Source organism: Hirundo rustica, chromosome 7 (genome assembly GCF_015227805.2).
Source record: "Hirundo rustica isolate bHirRus1 chromosome 7, bHirRus1.pri.v3, whole genome shotgun sequence".
In the NCBI taxonomy this organism is placed as follows: domain Eukaryota; kingdom Metazoa; phylum Chordata; class Aves; order Passeriformes; family Hirundinidae; genus Hirundo; species Hirundo rustica.
Window position 1 is genome coordinate 35916138 of NC_053456.1, and position 23661 is coordinate 35939798.

The 23661-nt window shown below is 51.2% G+C and overlaps 1 protein-coding gene across 1 annotated transcript; it reads right to left on the reverse strand.

The window, feature by feature from the left end:
- Positions 1–290: 290 nt before the first annotated feature.
- SPP2 (secreted phosphoprotein 2) lies at positions 291–10592 on the reverse strand. Its single transcript, XM_058421377.1, has 7 exons — positions 10480–10592; positions 10259–10383; positions 9288–9410; positions 8028–8138; positions 6280–6334; positions 5652–5741; positions 291–495 (listed from the first exon to the last, which is right to left on the reverse strand). The coding sequence occupies exons 1-6, from the start codon at positions 10526–10528 to the stop codon at positions 5662–5664; spliced, it is 543 nt and encodes a 180-aa protein (XP_058277360.1). The 5' UTR covers positions 10529–10592; the 3' UTR covers positions 291–495; positions 5652–5661.
- Positions 10593–23661: the final 13069 nt, after the last annotated feature.

Here is a 23661-nt window from a genome sequence, read left to right on the forward strand (position 1 = left end):
TCTCCACATTAGAGACCAAGTACCCATTAAAGCCAGATCCCTGGTGGGCTACAACTCCAGCCTCTGGATTTGGAGCAAAGCTTCTCTGTCCGCAGCTGCTGCAGCCCGGAGAGAAGGAATTAAGTGTGGGTGTATTAGTTTGAATAATCGATAATTAGCCGCGAGCATCACAGAAAATTACAAGCAAGCAGAACAAACAAATGGAATAATGAGCTTTTAATAGAATCATTGTGGGATGCTGGAAATGTCCTGGACACAGTTAAATTCCAGCTCTCCCAGGGAGACCTAACACATCAGAAGGGCTATCGAGGGATGAGAGTGTATTTAGCATCTCACGAGCTCTTCCAATTGCCCTCAGAGCAGAAAGTGAGTTTGGGGAAAGACTCTCATTCCACGGAAGAACAGTTTTTTCACCAAAAAGGAAAGGCCAAGGCATCAGGTTCATTCTTCCCATGATGGATCCTTGAATCTTGACTCTTCTCATTCTCCAATCTACTTTAGAAACAGAGAGGAAGGAGAAATGTCAGAGCTGAGAATCTGTCTCAGAACCAAGCAAACATCCATGGGAGAAGTGTATTCAGATTCAACAAGCTGCTTATTAATTTGCTTCTCACCCTGTGGAATCCGCAAAAAGACACCTGCATATGCAAAACATTTCATATGTGCACAAATGTCACGCCAATGGCTAATCAGGGTAAAAAAAAAAAAAAAAAAAAAAAAAAAAAAAAGCAGATTGTTAGAAAAATTAACAACAGTGAAATATGACCCACGGAACACAAATCAACACATATTATCAAGTCACAGAAGCAGAGATGGTTGAAGCTAGAAGCTGATGTATGGTCTGCTCTGAAATGGGTCTGAACTGAGTACAATATTCAGAAGAAATCGGGGATGCGTTTTTCAGAGGGAACATGTGACAGTTTCCCCAGCACTCTGTAGCCTACACTGTTGTCTTCGGCAAATTGGTCACCATGGCAACCTGAAATTTTTCTGTAAGACAATTTCGTTAGTAAAATTTTAGAGATACACTCGGGCAAGAGAGGGGAGTGCACACGTGTGGAATGGATTAAATGTAGTGACTCTCTAAGAACAGCTTGTCCAGGAGCCCTTGAATCCTGCCCAGCCCTGGAGATGGGGGATGCCGGGACCAGCCACTGCAATCATTGCTGGGGACCAAGGGACAACAGAAGAAACAGGACCCAGAGGGAACACACGAAACTCCAGCTCAGTTTAAGGAGAAAGTCTTCCCCCAAGAGGGTTCCTGTCTGGAGCCCAAAGGGGATGAGGGATCTCTATCCCATGGTGTTCCAACCTCAGCTGCACAGCCCTGCTTTGAGAGGTTCTTCCCAACTGCGTGATTCTTTGACGAGCTCATTTCTAAACTCCAGCACTGAGCGATAGGTTGAGGGCAGTCGAGAGCCCATTCCGCTCCTCCAGTGCAGGAATTCCTGTCGGTTTTCTGCTGGAATTAGACGAAAGGGCTTGTGAAGTGTAACGGATCATCTAGAATGCCCTGGATCTCAGATCACCAGCAGGCTGCATGGTGCTGCTGTAATAAATTGCAGTGAAGCAGGGGGTCATAACAGATGAAGTGCATGTGTAGAGTAAGAAGAAGACCCTGTCCTAGAAGGTCTTATTGCTAAGGTGAAAATATTATTTTAGAAGTATTTAGGTGTTACTGCATTGCAAATGAGAGAGGATCTGCTCGTGCAAAATGATCAGGAACAATTTCCTCCATGCAGCTGTGGATCTAATCCTTCAAAACAGATCGAGGAGAGGGGGGGGACAAAGGGCAAGACAAAAGTTGCTACCGCTCACAGCAGCAGAAGGCTGTCACAGCGATTCTCCTCTCTGCTGTAGCACCTCTGCCCCATCCCTGCGCCACGCTCTGACCCCGGCCACAGGAAATGTCCTGCCGGGCTCTGTTGGCCTCGGAACAGAGGAAAGAATGCCGTCCCCTGCCACAGCTCATCACAGCTGCCAGGTGACAGCGAGGACTCGCCCATCGCAGCCAGGCTCCGTGGCAGGAGCGATGAAACGCCAGCCTGTCATCTCCCCAAGCACTGAACTGCTCCAGCCCTCCCTCCCAAAGCTCATCCGACACGGAGCTCATGCGCTCTGCTGAAGATCCCGCTCTGCTGAAGATCCCGCTCTGCAGGGATTTTCCTTCCCGCTGGTGCTTCGCTTCCCCCCGCCCCCCACCGAAAGCAGTAAGGTCCTTTACAGGAGCGCTAGAAAGCGGCTGGGTGAACGGGAGAGGCAGAAACAAAGACATGAGGATACAAGACCGCAACGAAAATTAAGCAGCTCCTTAATGAGGACACTGGGGTTTAAAGCTCAGTTTTCCATACCCCAGGAGAGCCGTGAACCCTGCTCTGTTATTACATTTATAGGAGACAGATAAGCATCCATTTCACTCTGAAGGTCAGATCCTGGATTTCTTAGGTGGGAGAAGAGGCCCAATGCTGACTGTTATTCTTCCATTGAAAATAAACCCCACCCTAACATTTAAGGTTTCTAATCAGCTCCTCACGACCGCCACCACCACCACCCCGCCAGCAGCGGGCTGTGCCAGGTGAGAGAGACCTCAGTCAGAGAGCAGCTGTAAGGAAAACACAGAAGACTTGAGGAGGAAATCACAGCCCCTTGGCTTGATTGTTAAGGACGTTGATTTCCTGTAAAAAAAAAAACCCCACTTTCCTTGTGTGATTAACGAGTAAGACATAATCAGCATTCACCAGCTAGTTGTATTTTGCAAAGGCAGGAACTTGCTCCTTGATTTTCCTGTTCAAGGACATGAAGCATTGCTGGGGAGACCCCAGACACAATTCACGGGCCTGCATAGGGAAAAACTGCCTTAGGCAGGTGATTTTGGAAGAGCAAAGCATCAGGGCCCTTTTGCTCCCCGGGGATGAGGGTGGTCAGCAAGTTTGAATTGTTTTTAGGCTCCTCTTTGCAATTCAGAGCCACGAGCATCATTAAGCAGATTTCAGCTCGTTGCAGGCTCAGGTTGCTAACAGGTGATCAGCTCTTGTACAGCAGCTTTCCCCTCCTCCCGTCACTCCCTGTGTGCCTGAGCTATTTATGGGAAAGATTGGCCCCAGAGCATGCCACTGGAATTTCACCATCTCCCCGGTTCTGGAGATGGACGCAGAAATAAATCCAGGAAATCTGATTAGGACTTGTCACTGAAGTAAGCTCATTAATCATTGATGGGGTTTTTCATATTCAGTTTCTAATTCCTGCAGGCACCAGCAGACTGGTGGGTCTGAAGACGGCAGACTTGAAAATGTTCTTTATATAACAATTCCACCGATTTTTTTCCCCCCTCCTGAATATTTAGCACATCTTAATAAATAAAATGAGATACAAAGCACCAGTGAGTTCATTTAGGCTAGCTTCCTGCACAAAATCAGGGACAGAATTCTCCTGAAAAAATTCCTGAAGCCAAAAAGATAAGAAGGCCTAGCTAAGAAATGTAAAATCCAGCATGAAAAACTGTCAGCCACTTGCCTGAGCAATTTTTGCAGCAGTCAGTTACCCTTTCTGGTGTGTAAAAGAAAAAAAAAAAAATCACATTTCATTTCATTTCTTACCTGGACTTGTCTAGCTTTGCCTGTCATCACTAGGTTCTTTCAGTAAGAGATGAAAGTCTTCTATTATTAAATTGCTATTTCCCCAGTCTCCCCCAAAATCTTCTCAGCTAAGCTAAGCCGAGCCTCCTGCCATTTCAAAACTCAGCACTCATTTCTCATGCCCCCACCAAACCCTGCATGGCTTGTAATAACGCCAGCCAGGATCACACGTATGCCAAAACCCAGGGAAAACAGCAGGGAGTAACTTTTCCTGGCCTCAGACACATGAAATCTGTTTAATTTTTGGCATCAAATGAAATCCTCTAACTCTGGATACGAGCAAAATCAGGAAGATTCCTCTCCAGACTTTGCAACTAATAAGTTAAATTGATAAAAGCAAGAGAAATAAGGGGCTTTGGGGGTGGAGTTGATATTCTCTTTGAATCTCCTGACGTATCTGCCTCTGACATGTCCAAAACCCAGGAAAATCATCAGAAACACAGCTCCATAGATGACACTTGCATGAAATACAGCTCCATAAATGACACTTGCAACCCATCTTCCAAGAGCAGGCAGAAAGGGCTAAATTTCGAGCTGCACTGGGTTTCAAGAACCATAAATTTCTCCCTGCTTGCTTCTTGCTCTATCTATTCAGGAAGGTTTTACATCTTGCTTTTGATTTGGAGATTTGTTAGACGTTAGGCACAAGAAAGACAAAGCATTTCTGAGTGCTGCTTAAAGGGAATAGCTCTTCTCGAGAGGCAGAGAATTAAAGATACCTGGCACTTTCCAAAGGCAAAGAAAAGTTAGAGATTCCTGTAAGAATACAGACAGTGATTAAAAAGGCCTGTTGGCTTTAGTGGCTCAGGGATAAACTGAAATAGCATATGGATTTAATGAAATAATTCTTACAAACAGAGCAAAGTGCCTGGGTTTTCCTTTGATATCTCCTTTCCAGGAGAGCAGGAGGCTTGTCTCCTTGAGCACATCGAGGCTTACCACGGATATGCTTATGAGTAACATGTGTTAGCTTTCGGTGAGTCACCAGCGCTAAATTCCATCTAAAACTGTCTCGTTTCCAACGCAGCAGGCTGGAGCTGAGCTCCACACGCAGGGAGCACTGTTCTGGCACTCCACAGGGACAGAGACCTGCTAATGATATGTACTCGAAGCCTTTTTAATCACAAAGACAGAGCACTAAGTAATTTCCTTTCCCCTTCGAACTACTTTAAACCTGCTTAGCTGCCAAAGAATGAGCTCATTCCGTGTGGCTAAAACTCTTTCAAACCACTTCCCTTTAGATTAACTCCTTGAGACGGCAGGCAGGTAAAGCATCAGCAGCAATCAGAGCTGCTCCCACGCAGAGGCAGGTTCAGCAAAGGCGCTTTGTGTAGGATAGGCCCTGCCAGCTCCAATAAATCACGTGTGCCTTTCATTATCATTCCCATTAATTGGCTACCAAACATCTCCTTCACGGGTTCTCCAAGACAGGCGCTTCTCTCGGGCAAACTACACCATGGTCCTCCCAGATCGCTTCAGTTTTTATTTTGAGGAGCTGTGTGGCCCTGGGGGAGCTGATTTGGCACAAAGACGTGGCCATTCCTCTATAGCCCTTCTCCGGATATGCTCCAGTCCCTCGTTGTCCTTGTCATGAGGAAAATGGAGGTAAAAAGGCTAGAACCCCACACTTAACTCAAACTCCGAGTTTACAAATGGATTTTCCTGCATGGTTTTCACAGTGCCTGTACCCCAGGACACTGGCGTACGCTGGAGGATACGGGATGGACAACTCAAAAGTGAGGGACAGCCATGAGCTCTGTAGCCGTGGAGTGAAGCAGCTAAAAGTCCTTCATCCTGAGCAGTCACTTCCCCACTCTGACACAAGACCTGCAGAGCCAGGGTGCATCTAACCCTAAGCCTAACCTAACCCAAACCCCATCACCACGGGTGGCCAAGATCAAAAAGACGTAGGAGCAGCAAAGCTGGGGCCCTGCTGGGATGGCCTTTTCCAGCCCCAGTCTTCCTGGAGGGGTAGGTTCTTTGACTCTCCCAACCCTAACCCTAACCCACACTCACCCAAAACAGGTTATTCCATCTTGTCAGGGCCAAAGTAGCTGGGTTTGTTCCAGTCTCCACGGCCGCTGCCTCTTCCCCTTGAAGGGAAGGTTCCAGGAGCAAAAGCCTCATCTAAAAAAACAAACACAGAGACATCTGTGAGCATGAGATGCCTTCTGACTTGTGTTGATTGCTGCCCAGAGGAGCTGTGGCTGCCCCTGGATCCCTGCAAGTGTCCAGAGCCAGGCTGGATATTGAGGCTTGGAACAAGTTGGGATAGTGGAAGGTGTCCCTGCCCACAGCAGAGGGTGGAACAAGATGATCTTTCAGATCCCTTCCAACCCAAACCACTCTGTGATTCTAGAATAGAAAACATTCGGCATTGCATTCTGTACACAAGTACTGGTTATGAGAGCATAAATCTGGCAATCCAAAAAATGTATAAACCTCAGAAGGGCCTGGCTTGGCAGAAAAGTGCCCTCCCTGCACCCTCAACTAGACACCCCTCTGCAAGGAAAAAACCAGTTGCCCATGACCAGGAAGAAACAGATGATCTTTCACATTGTCTCCTCCCTCAGACAGATGACCTTGAGATATTCCAAGAGGAAAACATAGCTCAGGGTATTCCAGCATGGCAGGACTGGCTTACCTTCCCTGCGAGCGCTGCCTCGTCTGTTGGGGGTCATTATGGGCACATGCATCACCTGGAAATTAAAGACATTTCTTTAAAAACCTCACCTGGCAAAGAAGTCTCACCTCTCCATTTCCTCAGCTACTAGGTGGTCACTGAAGTAATTCCAAACCTTATCCTTAATTTTGCTGAAAACAAGATTATTGCTGGCACTCCTGCAATCCAGGGGTTGGACTCCATGATCCCATCAAACTCGGGATATTCTGGGATGTCAGCCTCAGCCAGCCACAATTCCTTCTCCCGTACAAATAACAGCACAGGTACACCAACACCACCTCAGCCAAGCTGAGATCCCTCGAGCAGAGTTACAGCTCCACAGCGAGAGCTACAGTGCACCTGTTGCAGCCCTCTGCAAAGGGAAACACTTTACTTTTCAAGTGCAGTAATTCCCTTTGGCATTTATTCCTTATTAACATTGCAGGAAATATATTCCCCAGCAGGAATATTGGCAACTGCACGGAATTTTAAGTGATGGTTAAGGAAGACTTGGGGGAAGATGCCTGCTTGTAAAAGCAAGTGTTTTTGCTGAGTGCCCTGTTAAAGAACAGTTATGTCAGCCCACAGAGGACTGACTGAACATCCCAGACTGTGTTACACACTCCAGTGCTTCACATGCATGTTCTTTCTGCTCTGCAGAGCCAGGCTTCCTGGGGTGCACTCTCTAGCCAGCTCTGAATGGAGATTTTGAGAAAAAAAAGAATAAATGAAGAGCTAATTTGGCAATTCAAGCCAAGGAAAAGTAACACAGAATCCTATTTGCTTATAAGGCAGCTGGAGAGGGACTTCTCACAAGGGCTTGTAGTGACTGGACAAGGAAGACTCGCCTTAAGCTGAAGAACAGGGTTAGATGGGATATTGGGAGGAAATTTGTCCCTGTGAGGGTGGTGAGGCCCTGGCACAGGTTGCCCAGAGAAGCTGTGGCTGCTGCGTCCTGGGACGTATTCCAGGGCAGGCTGGATGGGGCTTGGAGCAACCTGGGATAGTGGAGGGTGTCCCCACCCAAGGCAGGGGGGATCAGAATCAGATGGGTTTTAAGGACCCTTCCAACCCAAACCATTCTGTGATTCTACAATTCAACTTCCTCATTTAGCTCCCTGAATATTCCAAAAATAAAAGCTGTCCATATCCTTGCTTGTTAAACTTTGTTCCCTGCAGAGCTGTGTTTCTTTGTTCCACTGTAGAGCTGTGTTCTAAGTGCAGACACACAAGTTCAAGACTCAGTTCATGGATAAAGTGGACACCAGCACCGTTTGAAAACAGCCAGCAGGAACTCCCAGGTTAGGTCAGCATTGAATAACGCTCCAAAAACGAAAAAATAGCTCAAAAATGGAACAAAGATCTCAGCAGACCAAATGTCCTGGGCTGAGCTGTGATGATGTGCTCAGCTGGGAGCTGGGTTTAGTAAGAGAGCAACAGCGATTTGTGCGTGTCTAAGGAGTGCCAGTCACTGTTCTTCAGGCCCATACTCAATGAAGGAAGTGCTGGAGATGTGCCACAGTCACACTCTCCCAGGCAAGGTCAGAGCCCTCAGCTGATGGAAAGGGAAGTGTTATAGCTGACAGGTGGATTTCAAACTACAGCCAGTTTCCTGATCCAAGCCTCCAGCTGCAACAGGAGCACACACAGACACCTGACTTCAAGTTAAAAGAGGGTAATGAGAATTTTCACTCCTCCAGGCAGCAAAAATGGGTTTTCCCACTCCTTACCTCCTCGCTGCTCATCGATTCAGAGCTGAATGTTCCTCGATGGCACCGCACGGTGATGTTGGCAATCAGCTCCCTGGAGACTTCCACAACACTCCTGCAGGAAGCAGTGGGCTGTAACAGAACAAAACAGACACACTCTCAGAGAGCAAACATCCAGTACAAACCCTCTCATGGGAGTGTCATTGGTGTCGGGAACCTGCAGAAGGATTTAAAAAACAAATTCCAAGAGAAAGAAACCTGAGAAGGATTATACATGACTACACAAACGTTATTGCTCCACAACTACGTGTTTGTTGTACAAACCTCTGAACCTGCTCAGATAGGAGAAAACCTCCACATCCTTTTCACAGCTCAGCACAAAGAGGTTTTTAGCTAAAATTCTTTTAGCTCAAGATGGGAGACTTAAAAATAAAAAGACAGTGCAGTGCTATGCCAATGGCAGCTCCAGCTCTGGAAGTTAAACTACCCTTAAAGATGTCGTCTCTGCAAGTGGACAAAAAACCACAGCAAAACCTTCACTCAAGTTTGGAAAACATTCTCACGCTACCATACTGCCCCAAGAGGAAGAAGGGGATGGTGTCAGTTTAGGATACCGGGATAACACAATAGCAGCCAACATTTGCATTTTTAAAGGATAATAGTAAAGCAATAACCAGCAGTTCTGGGTGGTGCCATCTACACACAGGCATGAGCTGCTCAGCTCCAGAGCAGAGTGGTGATTTGGCCCAAGTAATCGCACAGAGAAGTCCAGACTCAAAGGCAATGTATTTCTGCCAAAGCTGATGATTTAAGACTCAGAGGAGAGCAAGAGCTGTATCAAGAGCCTTTTTATTTCAGGCTGAGTGTGAAAAATCTGAAAGAGATCAGCACTGTCAGCACATAGTGGGGATCTGCACCACACAGGAAGATAACCCTTTATGTGGTGCTCAATAGGTAAAAGCAAGTGAAATATCAGCTCTTCTACCCTCTTATCTTAGAGAACAAGCCATTCTTTCTAGGATTTGGCCCTAAAAGCACACACACCTTCACTACACGCTGCTCCCAGACACAGATCCTTTTTTTCAGCTCCCTGCCTTCCCCACTGACCAGGCAGAATAATTTCCCACCACTGACCCTTCCCATCTAACACACACTCCGTGCTTCAGGTTGTATCAAAAGCAGCCAGCCATTCCTCTTTTCTCAGCACCAGCAGCATTGCAACCCATCCTGAGAAGATCCTGCGCGGAGGGGCGGGTTCCCATTCCCACCAGGGGCACCTACCACGAAAGGTCCAGTTTTGAAGTCACAGGTGAAGGGGTCTCTCCCCGAAGCTTTGGTGCACACGGTCTCACGGATGCTGAACTGCAGATCTAACGCATAAGCATCGGTGTCCCACATGTCCACCTGGTGAAAGCAGGGTCAACACAACACATCATTAATCCTTTTTGATTATTCTTTTCTCTTTCTCATAGTCCAATCGGTGCTTTAGCTCAAGATGGGAGACTTAAAAAAAAAAAAATAGAAAAAAGCAATGCCCCCCCAAAAACCCCAACAACAAATTCCCACTACTTTCAAATACTTGGGGGTTTTAATCCAAACTATATAAATTCATATGTCATCCTGATATTAATTCTTGCAGAAGACTTGATACAGGCCACCTATGGCAACACAAAGTTTCTGAGAGTGTTCGGGAGCATGGACATTACAACTTTGAACGAAGAAATTTTAACTCCTTAAATCAGGGAGTATCCAATATAATTCCAAGCACCACAAATTAAAACAGATAGGGGCTGGGCTACCTGCTTGCACTTAGACTCCAGCAGATTTAAACCAGAATTGGTGCATAGAGGCATGCCGTAAATACAGATCAGAGAAGGAATCGTGAATTGTAGAGGCATTTAATCAGTGAAGAGCTTCAGATGAACCAGGTTGCTTCATGCCCAAAGCAAAGCAGTTAGCTGGAGGTATTTAAAAAGATCTCTTTTGAACAAAATCCTACAAGACAACCCTCAAGGACTTATACTGTAGGTGTGAAAAATCTGAATTCCTAAAGTATTTTAATTACAAACTTACATACAAAAGATATTTAAGTTCCTAAAGCCATAACTTCAAATAATGGCCAAACACACCCTCTTTCAAACAGCATCAGTCAACTCCAACTAAATCTTGGTTTCCAGGACTGGGTGGAAATGAGTTTTCCATCCCAGCAAAGCACATTTCAGGTAAAGGATCTCCGTTGTCTGCATACTTACTCCCATGACTTGACTCCTGACAACACCATACAGGTTTCTGCTCCATGACTGGGAATTGATCCGTGCAATGGAAGCATTGAGAGCCTCTTCTGTGATAGGGAGATCATAGTCATACGCTGGAAACCCTGAGAGGGAGGCACGGTTCCATCAGAAGTTCATTGTAGGCTTGTACTTTTCCCCTGCAAAACCACCCTAAGAAGGAGGACAAGGCTCCAACTTACCTGAACATGAGAAAATGCTCAGTGTGAGGAGAAAAATTATGATCCTCATAGTGTGTTTTTCAAAATTCTCCAGTCTTTTCTTTTTCCAAGCCAGGATTTCCAGTGCATATCCCTCTGCCTTTATATAAGTGCAGCCTTGATCCTATGCCTGACCTCCCCTGTCCAAGCTCTGCTCCGAACATTGCACTTTAAACGGAATTGATCCAAGGGTAAATATTTGTTGTCAGCTTTTCTCCATTTAGCAGTAATTCTCTGATAAGTAATAAGCCTTTTTCCCAGGACTGAATTCCCCAGCACTGAATTCCTGATATGTTCATAGCCAAAGGCATTATCTAATTATTTTGTTCTCTTTTAGCCATTATTTTTCCATGAGGTGAGTTGACCCTGTCCTTAGCACTGGACACAGGACCTTCATGTCTTGGCAGAACTGGAAGCACTTCCAAGCTGGCATTCCCTGAGGATTCCCCAGCACCATAATGGAATTCACCCACAAGGAGTTGCCACCATCACATTGCAGACCAAAGCATCCATGAGAAATCTCCTAGACACGAGGCACATGGCAGATCACTGGGACTCACAGTTTCAGCCCAGAAGTTAATGGGATTTTTGGAAAATGATGTTGGAAACTGCTGTCTTCAAGCAAGCTCACCTGTTGCCGCCTGTTCACAAGGCAGAGGTGGGTGTAACCGTGTCTGCTCTGAAGAGCCCATGAATGAAATTACTCCAGTAACCTTCAAACTGCAGTTCCGCTTGAATTCTGTGACACTGGGTCATTTTTAGAAGAACTGTGGGAGGCTCAAAATTAATAAGAAAAAGCATAAAGTTCCTCCTGCTTGTAAGCTGTCAGATTGCAGCGTGGCAGCCAGTCACAAGGTTGGACACTGGGGAATCCGACACCTCAAGTGACAGAAGGAATTGGGTATCACTCAACACTACAGGTGTTTTAGGGCAAAGACTCCTAAAGGCAAACAGACTTGATGGTCACTGGATTCATGACCTGTTGTTGCTGTGGGATCCTGGGAAAGGAACTGACCTGGGGCACATCCCAGCAAAGAGTATGCGTGTGCCAGATGGTAGAGATCTACGAGTGTGGAGACTGTGCTAGGAACCATGGGGGGACAAGCACAGGCCGTGCCAAACAGGAACCTCACCACATCTGTGCCATCCCACCCGGGCACTGCCTTGGGAGAGGTGGGTGCAGGTCCATGAGCCAAAAAAGAAAAAAAAAAAAGCTTTTTACCAGCCAGCTTGGATTTCAGCAATGGGAAGGGGGTCAAATACGTTGACTGAAACTTTTCAAAAGCCTCTCTCTACATGCATTCTCCTTGTTCTGTGCAGCTGAAGGTGTTCTCTCCTAGCCCTTGGACACCCTCACCTGTTGCCAGGAGTGTTCTGCTGTGGCTGCAGTCAGACCAGAGCACCACAATGCAAAGGATTTAAACTGACCTGGAGACTCTCAGGAGCAGCTTGTTGTGCTGTGCCCAACTTTCCTGCTGCCAGAGCAAAGACCAGGCTGCCCCAGATCAAGGGAAAACCTTCAGGTGACCTCTTTGACCTGTTTCTGCCCTGGTTTCTCTGCAATCAGTCAGAGGTGGTAATGAAACATGTGGAATGAGACCACTCAAACCATTCAAACAGAAAGGTCTTGTCATTCAGAGTCCCCGGATCCTTGGTTTTCACCTTGCTACAGTGGTCTGGATAACATTTAACTTTTCACTTCACCCCTAAAAAGGGAACCATTTGCCTTTTGTGTGCTGGGACCAGCTAATACTCCACTAGAAGCTGAATGTGTAAAATTTCTTCCCAAGCACTGAGGCACAATGTTGTAGCCAGTCCAAGAGTAATTTTAAACACTGGGCCAACTGCAGAGTTTAAAGATTGTCCTCTTAGGTCAGCTCTTAAGAAATGCTGCTAGAAGGATTGTAGTAATGCTGAATGAGACTTGGAAATTGTTTAATGAAATCAAAGTTCCTCTGCAGACCCCTGGCTTTACAGCATCTGGAGAACAGAGATATTTGCTATTCCAGCTACCTGAATCTCGGCTTTCAGTATATTTAAGCAGTGGAACCAATTTTACATTTTCAGAATCAAGTTCTGGATTTCTGGGAGGGTCTGAGATTTTCATCACATTCACTTTGTTCTCAGCTTCCAACATTTGCTGAAAAAGTTTGTGCTAGGAAGCACCAGGTGGTGAGTTGTACCATGGCAGACAGGAAAGTGATGAAAAGTGAGATGGAGAATTGACAGTTTCAGGACTAAACTTGGACTCTACCACCAGCAAGTTTCAGATGCCAAGGCAGCTTGGGGCAGAGGGAGGGAGTTGTATCCAATTTAATCTACACACTAAACAGGCATTAGTTAAGAAATGAGGAAATTAAAGTGCTTCTCTTAGATGACTATTTTCAGACTTCTTTCACTCCCAGCAATCAAGTCAGCTCTGTTTCCAGACAACCGGAACAATAATTTCTCTTTCTGAGTGAAATTTTGGTAATTACAAGACATTTTTCTTTAGAATGTAAATCATCCAGCATCATCATATGTCTGTATGCTGAAAAGTCTAAAAAGAATTCCAGGCACTGAGGAGCTATTCCTGATCCCTTGTTTCCTGGACACTCAGATGACAGATGAAAATTAATGATGTCCCTTCTGATAAAAGAAAAAACAAGTAAATTCACAGCACTACATTCTTCTGTTTTGCCATAGATTTTGTGGAGTGCTGTTAGCAAAATCAAAAGGTTCCTGAGAAGTTTCTTCACTATGGGCATGTGTCCTACGTTTGCAATGCAAGATGTGTCTTCTGTTAATGGGCCATCTGTTAAAACCAAGCGGGGCTGTGTTCTTTATCTTTTCTATGACCCATCCTCCCTCCAGGGAGATATCTGCTGTTAATGGGCCATCGAGTCTCACTGCATGACTGATAAAATTACATCATCCCATTGGGAGATGCTCTACCCAGCAGGAGGAGCCAAGCATTCCTACCTGGGTAAAAATCTGAGTCAAGAACACCAAGGCAGCCTGTTACCACTGGATTCCCAGACGAAGACTGGACACATCTCACCACCACTGGACCTTCAGAGGAAAACTACACCCTTCTACAGGATCATTCCTGGATTCCCAGGCGAAGACTGGACACATCTCACCACCACTGGACCTTCAGAGGAAAACTACACCCTCGTACAGGATCATTGCTTCAACAGAACCACATCTGTCACTCCAGGAGGACTGCAGCCATGATTTAATTGGACAACTACCAACACCCTGACCAATAGAGTGTCAGGTTGTATTCTGACTCTGTCAGTGTTTTCTTCTTGTTTGTTTGTTTTTGGCTTTTTTGTACTACTACATTTTTATTTTAATATTCCTAGTAAATAACTGTTATTCCTATGCCCATATCTTTGCCTGAGAGCTCCTTAATTTCAAAATTATAATTCTGAGGGAGGGGGTTTACATCTTCCAGGGAGGCTCCTGCCTCCCTTAGCAAACCCTTGTCTTTCCAAACCAAGACAGCATGGCATGACAGAACAAGGGGGGATGGCTTCCCACTGCCAGAGTGCAAGATTAGACAGGATATTGGGAAGAAATTCATACCTGTGAGGGTGGTGAGGCCCTGGCACAGGTTGTCCAGAGAAGCTGTGGCTGCCCCAACCTGGGACATATTCCAGGGCAGGTTGGATGGGGCTTGGAGAAACTTGGGATAGTGGAGGGTGTCCCCACTCATGGCAGGGGGAATCAGAATGAGATGGGTTTTCAGATGCCTTTCAGCCCAAACTGTTCTGATTCTCTGAGTAACTTCACCATACCTGCAGAAGACTTACATTGACATCAGCTGATAGAGGTAGGAGAAAGGCTTCTAGATTTTGCTCAGACTAACAGAGGATTTGAAACCTAATCCATAATTCAGAGACACAACAGTCTCAGCTTCGATTCTCTTCATAACCTGTCAGTGTGTCCCTTGAGCTATTGGCAGAAAATCATACAGCCCATGCATGCTGATACTGCTCATGCGCTGCTGAATATTCTCCAGCCCTTGACCCCTTGGGAAGCAGAAGTCATCTTTGAGATTCCAATTTCTCTAATTGCTCACACACTGTCCTAAACTGGTACCCTCTGCCATACATTTAGGTCCTATGAGGAGAGGCTGAGGGAGCTGGGAGGGCTCAGGGGGGACCTTCTGGCTCTGCACAACTCCCTGACAGGAGGGGACAGCCAGGGGAGGTCAGGCTCTGCTCCCATGGAGCAAGGGACAGGACAAGGGAAAACGACGTTAACTGCACCAGGGGAGGATCAGGCTGGACATCAGAAGGATTTTCTCCATGGAAAGGCCTTTCAGGCACTGGAATAGGCTACCCAGGGTAATTGGGAGTCCCCATCCCTGGACGTGTCCAAGGAATACCTGGACATGGCACTCAGTGCTGCGGGCAGGCGACGAGGTGGGCATTGGGCACAGCTTGGACTCAAAGGTCTTGCAGATCTTTTCCAACTAAAATCACTCTGTGATTATATGCAGTGTCTGATTCTTTTGGCACTGCAAGTCTAATGCAGTGCCACACAAACTCACTCTCCACAACTCCTGCTGGTGTTGCAGGAGCAGAACATTCAGAGTGAAGCAACAAAAAGCACAAATTACAGCAAAAAAACCCCAGAAACACATACCAGATGAGTGTTCTGAAACATCACAGCCTGCAGCAGAATATCAGAGGCTGCTCATGGCCTCTGACACCCAGTTCCTCAGGACTTCCCACCACCCCAGCCCCTCAGAGTCTCCCCCAGCCCGGCCAAGCTGCCTGGCAGCAGCGCCGCAGCCCCGTGCGAGCTCCAGAGGAGCCCATTCAAGAGGCACCTCGGAGCCCTCAGCCATCCAGCCAGCAACACACGGGCAGGAGGACACAGAAGGCGCTTCCTGGCTGGCACAGGGCGTGTGACCATCTCCGGGCACCGGTCTCGCAGCGATCCCCGCAGCTCGGGCCGCTGCCCACCCGCTCTGTCGGCAGTGCAAAGGCTTCAGCGGGACCACCACAGCCCAAGGGGCTTCTGGCCATTTTCCCTGCAAGGCTGCACGCCTGGGCAGCTCGCTGAGCGCGAGCACCCTTTTCCCCCCTCTTCCTCTCTGCCCTGCATACCCTGGGCAGCAAAAGAAATCTCCTTGCATCCTGTCTATTATAACACGTCCTATATTAATACAGTAAATAAAAATTAGAAGAAGAAAACAACTGTCATGAAAAAAAAGAAAATCCCCACTGGCTCAGGTGGCCCCAAGCAGACAGAGTGTCCCGGATCAGCTCTCTGCAGAGCTGCAGCACCGCAGCCAGCCGAGGCGCGACAGTCGAGGCCGTGTCCTCCATACCCGACGGAGCTCATCTGCAAGGTTCTCGAAGATGGAATATCGAGATCTGTCTTCAGCCTTCAGCATACAGAAGGTCTGAACTGCCAAGTTTCTGACGGCAGGGCTGCTGTCATCTGCCATATTGTCAAGGGCTGGAAGAGAAAGGAACAGAGCCACGGTCGGATCCCACAGCTGCGGGGACCCGAGGAGAGCCCCCTGCCAGGGCCAGCCCAGCCTGCTCTTGCCGTGGCCAGGAGGGAGCAGGGATCAACGGGATCAGCCCAAAGCTGCTGGACACCAATGCGCCACATGTCCCTGCAATCTCTGTGTGCTCTGCCCACGCCCTCCTCGTCCGCACAGGGAGCAGAGCCCCCGCAGCCGGGCCAGGGCTTGCGGCTTCCCCCGCCGGCCCCGCTGACAGCCCGCTGCCCTCACTCACCATTGTAGATGAGCTGGAGCTGTTCCCGCTGCCTCCTCAGGCTCCGCCCGCAGATTCCTGTGAACACAGAGCCTGTCACGGCCCCAGCGGCACAGCTCCCTGCCAGCGGCACAGCTGCCGGCCCTGTGGCCACACGGCCTCCTGGCCCTGGCGCTTGCCGCCTGCTGCCGCCCAAGGGCACGGCTGCGAGAGGGCGGCAGCAGCCCCGAGGCCAGGCGGGGCTCCAGGGCGCCGGGCCCGGACGCCGCTGCCGGGGCAGCATCTGGGGCCGGGGCCGAGCTACGGCGGGCCGGGGAGGGAGCTGGGGCTCGTGGCTCACCGATGAACCTGATGGCCGCCTCTCGCAGGGGCTCCTGGGGGCTCTCCAGGTATGGCAGGGCCTGGCGCAGGAGCTCGGCCGCTCGGCTGCTGTTCTCTTGCAGCTGGAGAGAGCGGCAGGAGGGAAGGGTTGGGGTGGGCTCAGCCCCCCAGCCGGGCTCTCGCTGCACCCAGCCCCAGCCTCCCGTGCCCGCACAGCCCTGAGGCCCGGCCAGCAGCCCCTGGCGCCGGGCTCTGGAGGGGGCAGAGAGCCGGGTGCTGCCCGGGCCCGCCTCGCCCATCGGCTCGGGGCCGCAGGAGCCTGGAGAAGAGCCCACACGGGCCCTGGGTCCAGCACTGGGCAGAGGCACAGCTGCCAAGCCCACACACCGAGCACCACAGTCAGGGGGCTTCTCCAGGCTGAGGCTCGGGCTTCCAAGCCATTCTTACCAGGCACTTGCTGAACTTCCACAACTTGTTGCTCTTCACCAGTTTTTCAAGATCCCTCCTCTTCAGGAACTTGGTGGCACAAAGCAGCGTTTCCAGAGAAGCCTGTGGGGAAGCCGAGACGCGTAGATGGCACCACAGCCCAGGGTACGGGAGCCGCATCCCTGTGCCAAGTCCTGGAGGGCCTGCAGCCCGCAAGGCGCCAGGGCAGGAGGCAGCCGAGCCCCCTCCCAGCGGGACACACCAGCAGCCCACGAGTCCTCACCTCTGCCACACGCTGGTTCTCATCACAACAGTGAAGAAAGAGTGGGACCAGGCTCTGACACACATGTATCTTGAAAGGCTTTTTTGCCTCTTCCATTAAAAACTCCTGCATTTCTTGAAAGAGCATCATGGAGAGGAGCTGCACAACGCTATTGTCCTGTATGAAGGAAGAAAAATAGTTGTCTGCTTCGCCTGCTCAGAGCTCAGCTGAGTGTAGGCCAGAAATCTGCAGGGCACCAAGTGTCCAGGCAGCACCCAGTGGCAGTGGCTGGGGCTACAGAGCCTTACGTGGTCAAAGAGTGGCAGGAGTGCCTCAACCAGCTGCAGGGCAAAGGGGCTGGGTATCAGCAGGTCCTTGTCCAAGACTATAAAGCTGAGTACCATGCCTGTCATCGCAACTATGTCTGCATCTGTGTCCTGCAGGAGCTCCACAAGACTTTCAGTCAGGCTCCCCATTTTTTCAGTCTGTGCGGAACACAAGTCTGTGAAACGCCACCCTGGTGCTGCAGGGCCCAGAGGCCAAAGGCCTGTCCTGAAGCCCTCGGGCAGCTGAACCGGGAGGCAGGAGAGCTGAGAGCAGCTGCCTCGGTGCCCAAAACCCAGCCCAGCCCAAGCGACTGCGCTCCCCATCCCCACGCTGCCCGCACGGCTTCAGCCGCTGCTCCCTTCTCACCATCGAGGGATCGTCAGCGAGCACAAGGAGTGCCCTGAGCGCCAGGTGACGCCTGTCCCTGGACTCGCTCTGTAGGTTCTTTGACAGGATCTCCATTATGCTGTCACTGCATTCACTCAAGTCCAGGCAGTCAAGGACCTGAAAGGCACAGGGCAGTGACAGGAGACCCGGCTGCCAGGAGCCCAGGAGCGCACAGGGCCGGGCCCAGGCAGCAGCAGCAGCAGCAGCAGCAGCGCGGGGCGCGGGCACCGTCCCAGGCAGCTGCGGCTACGAGAGGGCAGAGAGCTGGGAGGCAGCTCAGCCAGGCAGCGCTGGCCTTCAGGCTCACCTCCACAAGGAACGCCAGGGCGGGCAGATCCCAGCGTGTCTGCCGTGTGCTCAGCAGGCGGAGCAGGTAGCGAGCGATCCGGGAACACAAGGGTGTGGAGACGCAGGACATCTCCCTGGCAGGAGAAAAAGTAACCAAGACTGTGAGCTCGGGGGACAAATCTCTCCCAGGGCCGACTCACAGAGGTCTGGTCTTTCACCACCATTCTGCAAGGGGACCTGAGCCATTTGAGAGACGGCTCCTTCTGGGCAGCCTCCTCTCCCAGACTTTTCCAGCCTTTTTGGCAGACCCTCGGTGACCAGGCCATCTGGCCCACGACCACAGGGACTGTGCGGGCCACCCTGGGCACAGGGAACAAATGCCTGAGGCAGCGGGGAGAAGGGGGTCTCACCTGGCCAGCAGACCCACGGCATAGTGGTGGGTGTCGGCACAGAGCAGCGTGTCCCAGCCACACTCACGTTCCATTGCCACCACCACATGCTCACAGTGCATTTCACAGAGCAGGGACTTCAGGGTCTGCACTGCAAAGCTGTGTGCGGAGCAAAGCCCCGGTCACGCTGGGAGCACTGGCTGCTGCCCTGGGGACGTGGCAGGCACAGGAGGACTGGGATGGAGCACCTGTTGGGGCTAGTGGCAAGGCCATGTTGCTTCTGGCATGCCTTCCAGAAGATATCGACCTCCTCTGGTATATCCAAAGTGCTGAAGAACACTTGGGAGAGCAGATGCACAAAGAGGCAGTCAAAATACACTGACACCATATGTGGGACACAGGGCACCTGGAGGATCTTCCACATCACCACAGTTGCCTGCAAAGGACAAAGCATCCCGAGACAGCGCTCGCTGCCGAGGTGTCCGTGCGGCAGGGCCCGAGCCTGGCCGGGAGAGGCCAGGGGAGACGCAGGGGGAGCACCGGGCCTGGTGCCCCCTGGAGCTGCCCCTAGGCCAGGTTTCATCCCCGTGCCTGAGGCAGGGAGATGCAGCAGGGCAAGGAGCATGAAAAGCTGCTGGAGAGGCAGTCTTGGGGTGAGCAAATGCCACTTCCAGACACTCACAGCCAGGGCAAAGACTCCCGTTTTGTCCCCATCAGAGGTGCACGTGCTGTGCTCTGGCCAGTTCTCCAGCACATCGACGAGTTTCAGCTGCACACGCTCTGCGGTCCTGGGCGAGCACAGGATCGTCTTCCACATGGACATAGCCGCTCTGTGGGGTCAGAACTCGGTCTCAGCGGGGTCTCAGACACAGCGCCGTGGCCTGGGCAGCAGCGGGGAGCTGAGCTGGCTGCCAGCTCTGCCTCTGCCCGCTGCCCCTCACCAGCAGCGGCCAGGCAGCCCAGCCCTGTGGGGACAGGCCCCTGAGGGGCAGGGAGGGAGTATGGCAGCAGGCTCGGGGCCTGACATGCCAGGGCTGGGAAAGGGAGCAGCCAGAGGGCCCTGGAATTCTCCTCTGGTCACACACCTGGGGCAGACTGTACAGGATGATGGGCTGGGGTGCCCTGAGCCCTCTGGGCAGGTGGGCCCCATACCTGTCACACAGTGGGGCCACACGCAGGAGAGTCATCACCACGTCATCGGGCTGCGCGTCGGTGAGATCCAGCAGGGTCCTGAACAGCTTGTGCTCAGAGCCCTCATTAGCCATGAGCCAGTGGTGGATGTACCTCACCATGGCGGGCACCTGGAGAAGGCACAGGGAGACTTGCAAAGCTGCCAGAGGGAGTCATGATTGCCCAGCTTCCCCAGAGAAGTGCTGCCCTTCCCACCACACTGCCATGGCCTCAAAGCTTCCCAGGGACCAGCAGGCGCTGCTTGGGAGGCCAAGAAGTTCCTGGGAGGATCAAAGCCTGGGCACAGGCTGCTTACTTGCTTTGGAGTGGAAAAACCCTCCTCTACAAGCATATCCAGCAGGGCAGCACTGGTCTTGGTTTTGAAGATGGGAGAGTATCCTCTGACCCCAGTGCCCATGGCGCTGGTCTCTTCCTCCCGAATTCTCTTGATGAATTTGCAAACCAGCTGGAGGAGAAGGGCAAGAAGCCAGGGATGTTCCATGGAGCGCTCCAAGCACGGTGCTGGGCTGAGCAGCGAGGGCAGGCCCAGCCCAGGTCGGGGGGATGGCCGCAGGTACCTGCGCTGTTGTGCGGAAGAGGCCACGGGCGGGGTCCTGCTCTTGTGTCCGGTCCAGGGCTGCATCTGGCAAAGAGCGAGCGCAGCTGCTTTGGCTGCGGGAGAGGCCGGAGAACAGAGCCCAGCCCTGCGCTCCCCAGGCAGGGAGAGCCCCGGGATGCCCCAGGGGATGGAGCAGGGCCGCTGCGGGGTTCAGCTCCAGCCCATCTTCCGTCCTGTGCAGGGGTATGTCCCCAGGGGACGGGATGCCATGCGATGCCATGCGGCCAAGCTGGCTGCAGGCACCGGCCCTGCAGCCCGGCTCTGCCACTCACCCTCCTGCGGTGGCTGGAACTGCTGCACCTCTTCCATCCCCAGTGCTTGGGCAGCACCAGGGCCTTCTTCCTCCACTTTGTCCATCCAGGCCAGCTTGGGCACTCTCGGGGGTCTCTGCTCCATGTCAGTGACTGGATTCATGGCTCCTGGCAGGAAAGTTGGCTTGGAAAACCTCCGAGTCGGCAAGTCCTGCAGTTGTGCCTGGAAGGCACCTGCAAGTCTGAAGTAGTGGGAAGAGTACAGGAGTCTTGCACTCTGGTCTCGAGGGCCCCTGCCACAAGGACAGGAGTCTCCTTGTCAAGGATTGTGCTCTGGTCTTGAGAGCACCGGCAGCAGGGATGGGAGATGCCTCGGAAAAGCTCCGGGGCACCAATTCCCACGGTCTGTACTCAAGGGTACCTGCAGAAGAGAAGCCTCGGGAAGGCCACGGGTCAGCAAGTCCTGTGGTCTGGTCTCGAGGTCACTTGCAGGAATAACGCCTCGGAAAAGCTCCGGGTCAGACACGATCGAGTGTGCTGTGGGGGGGCTCCTCACGACACGGCTCTATCCCGTCTGGTCCCGTTGCGTGCTCCGAGCACTGTGGCGTGGCTGCGTCGCCGCCAGCACCTATGTCACCACGTGTCACAAAGGGCCCTTTGACACCCTGTCCCATTCCATCCCATGGCAACCATGCTGTCACCATGTGTCACCAACGGCCCTTGCACACGCTGCCACCTGCACTGGGGCTGCCCTCAGCCCACCCAAAGTGGCCCAGGTTGAAAGGATTCCCTCAGCCCGGGTGTCCAAGACAGCCCAACAGGATCTTTAGGAGCGGCTCAAGCCAGCAGCAAACGCTGCCCTGCTCTGCGGGCTCAGGGCAGCAGAAGGAGCCCCCAGGGCTGCCGACGCAGCCGCCGTGGGAAGGGCACGGGGCCTTCCACAGAAGCTGGCACGGCCTCCTTGGGACACGTCCCGGCTGGTGGCCATCCTAAACCCGCGGGTGTGACACAGACACGAGGCACGTGTGGGCCGGGGCAGGAATGCTGCTCGGACCCCTGGGGCCCGGGGAGCACTGAAATCGGCGGGTGTGGCAGAGTCCCCGCCCAAGCAGACCTGCCACCCCCCCTGAGGCCCGGCAGCGCTGCTGTCAGCTCCTGCCCCAGAGACCTGTGCCCCGGGAGGCTTCTGTGCCGGAGGGAGCCAAAGCCAACGCGCACTGGGGGCTGTGCTCCTTCTCCTGGGGCTGCGGGCAGGAGCACCTGCAGCAACTGCTGGCAACTCTTGGTAGCTGTCAGATGATGTTGCTCCTTCCTGGAATGTTTGGGGTTTTTTTTTTCCATAAAAGGGAGTGGCAGTAGCACCAGCGCACCATCAGCTGCTGAGTTTCCCAGGACGATTAGATTGTACAGAGACACTGTCATGTTTCAATGTGACCTTCTGTCTGTTCTTCTGGGAAAAAAAAAACATTAGCCCAGTCTCTGCTGTTCAACACTCCAGTTGCTGCGTGTCTGTCGGTGCTGTCGCTGATGCAAGGCAAAGATTACCTTCATACCCAAAAGAGTGTTGTCTGAAAAGCCACTGGCCTACATCTAATTTTAATTCTTTGTTTTCTGCGTTCTCTAGAGCCTGCTGATCATTTTCAAGGTTTTCTCCCTATCCCTAGGCCACATTCTCTGGACGTTCTGCTCTTACATCCTTTTGCATTTAGTGAAAGTTACCTGCAGTGACCCGTCGATCAAAGCCCTGGGAAAACTTGAACTCCTGGGCGAAGCCAGGCAAAACATCGATTTCCCACGTCTGAAGCCATTAACTGCCAAGCACTGTCCCCAGTGTCACACCCTGTCCCCTGTAAGATTTCCGATGCCATTTAAAAGGGGTTCCCAAGGGAAGCAAGTGAAATATTTTTGCAATTTCCGCATCAGCATTAAAATCCTTGACCAGATAAATCACATGTCAACCTCTCCTAGGTTACAATGTAAGATGTGCCCAAAGGATGTATTCTATCGCCATCTACATGAGCTGTTGAAACTAGGCTGGGCAGTGTTTCTCTTGCCCCCTGGCTCCGGACTGTCTTCTGTTAATGGCCCATCAATGCCCTGCTGCATGACTCATAGATAACTGCCTCCAGGAGCTATCTCTGTTTAATGGGCAATCAAGGACTCATCAAGTGATATCAGCCCATTGTGAGATGCTCCCCCCAGGGGGAGGAGCCAAGCATTCCCACCTGGATAGAATCTGGGATTTGGGACAGCACAAGCAGCCTTACCCACTGGATTCCCAGAGGACAAGAGTTATCAGACCTTTCTGCGGGAACACTGCTTCAACAAGACCACTTCATCTGGACTGCTACCACCACGCTGTCAGCTTGTATTCTGACTCTGTCAGTGATCCTTTGGACTATTGCATGTGCTCTATTTTATTTCATTTTCCCTTTTTTTCTCTCCTATTAAATTGTTTTTTCTGACTTGGAGTCTCTCGCTGGTTTCTGCCTTCAAGCCAGCACACAAACTTTCTAGGATTTTTAAATACCAAAGCGGTCATTTTTCACTCTGGATTTTTGCATACACTCCTGATGATTACTTTAGGCAGGAGCAGCAAACCCAAGAATGAGCCTAACAGGCTATCCCTGTGTTCTCATGTCCTGCACAGCACTGAGGACTCAGGAGCCTCAGGGTGCACAGGAGGCCACAAAGACTTTGGGATGCTGAAATGGACCAACCTGGTGCCTGTGCCCGGGCTGCACAGGGCTGAACGGCAACTGGATGACCTAACAACGGTTGAATGGACATACCATGGCCCATTGGAGACTCCTATTCCTAGTTCTGTGAGCTACAATATTCAGCTGTAACCAGCTGGTTTTTTCATGTTTGCCTGAAATCCAGGAGAGGAAAAGGGAAACATGGAGAAGTGCTCTTCCAATTCTAGTGACAGCTGTGCCTGCCTACCACCTGTGCCCATGGCGGGGTGGTTGGAACTGGACGATCTTTATGATCCTCTCAA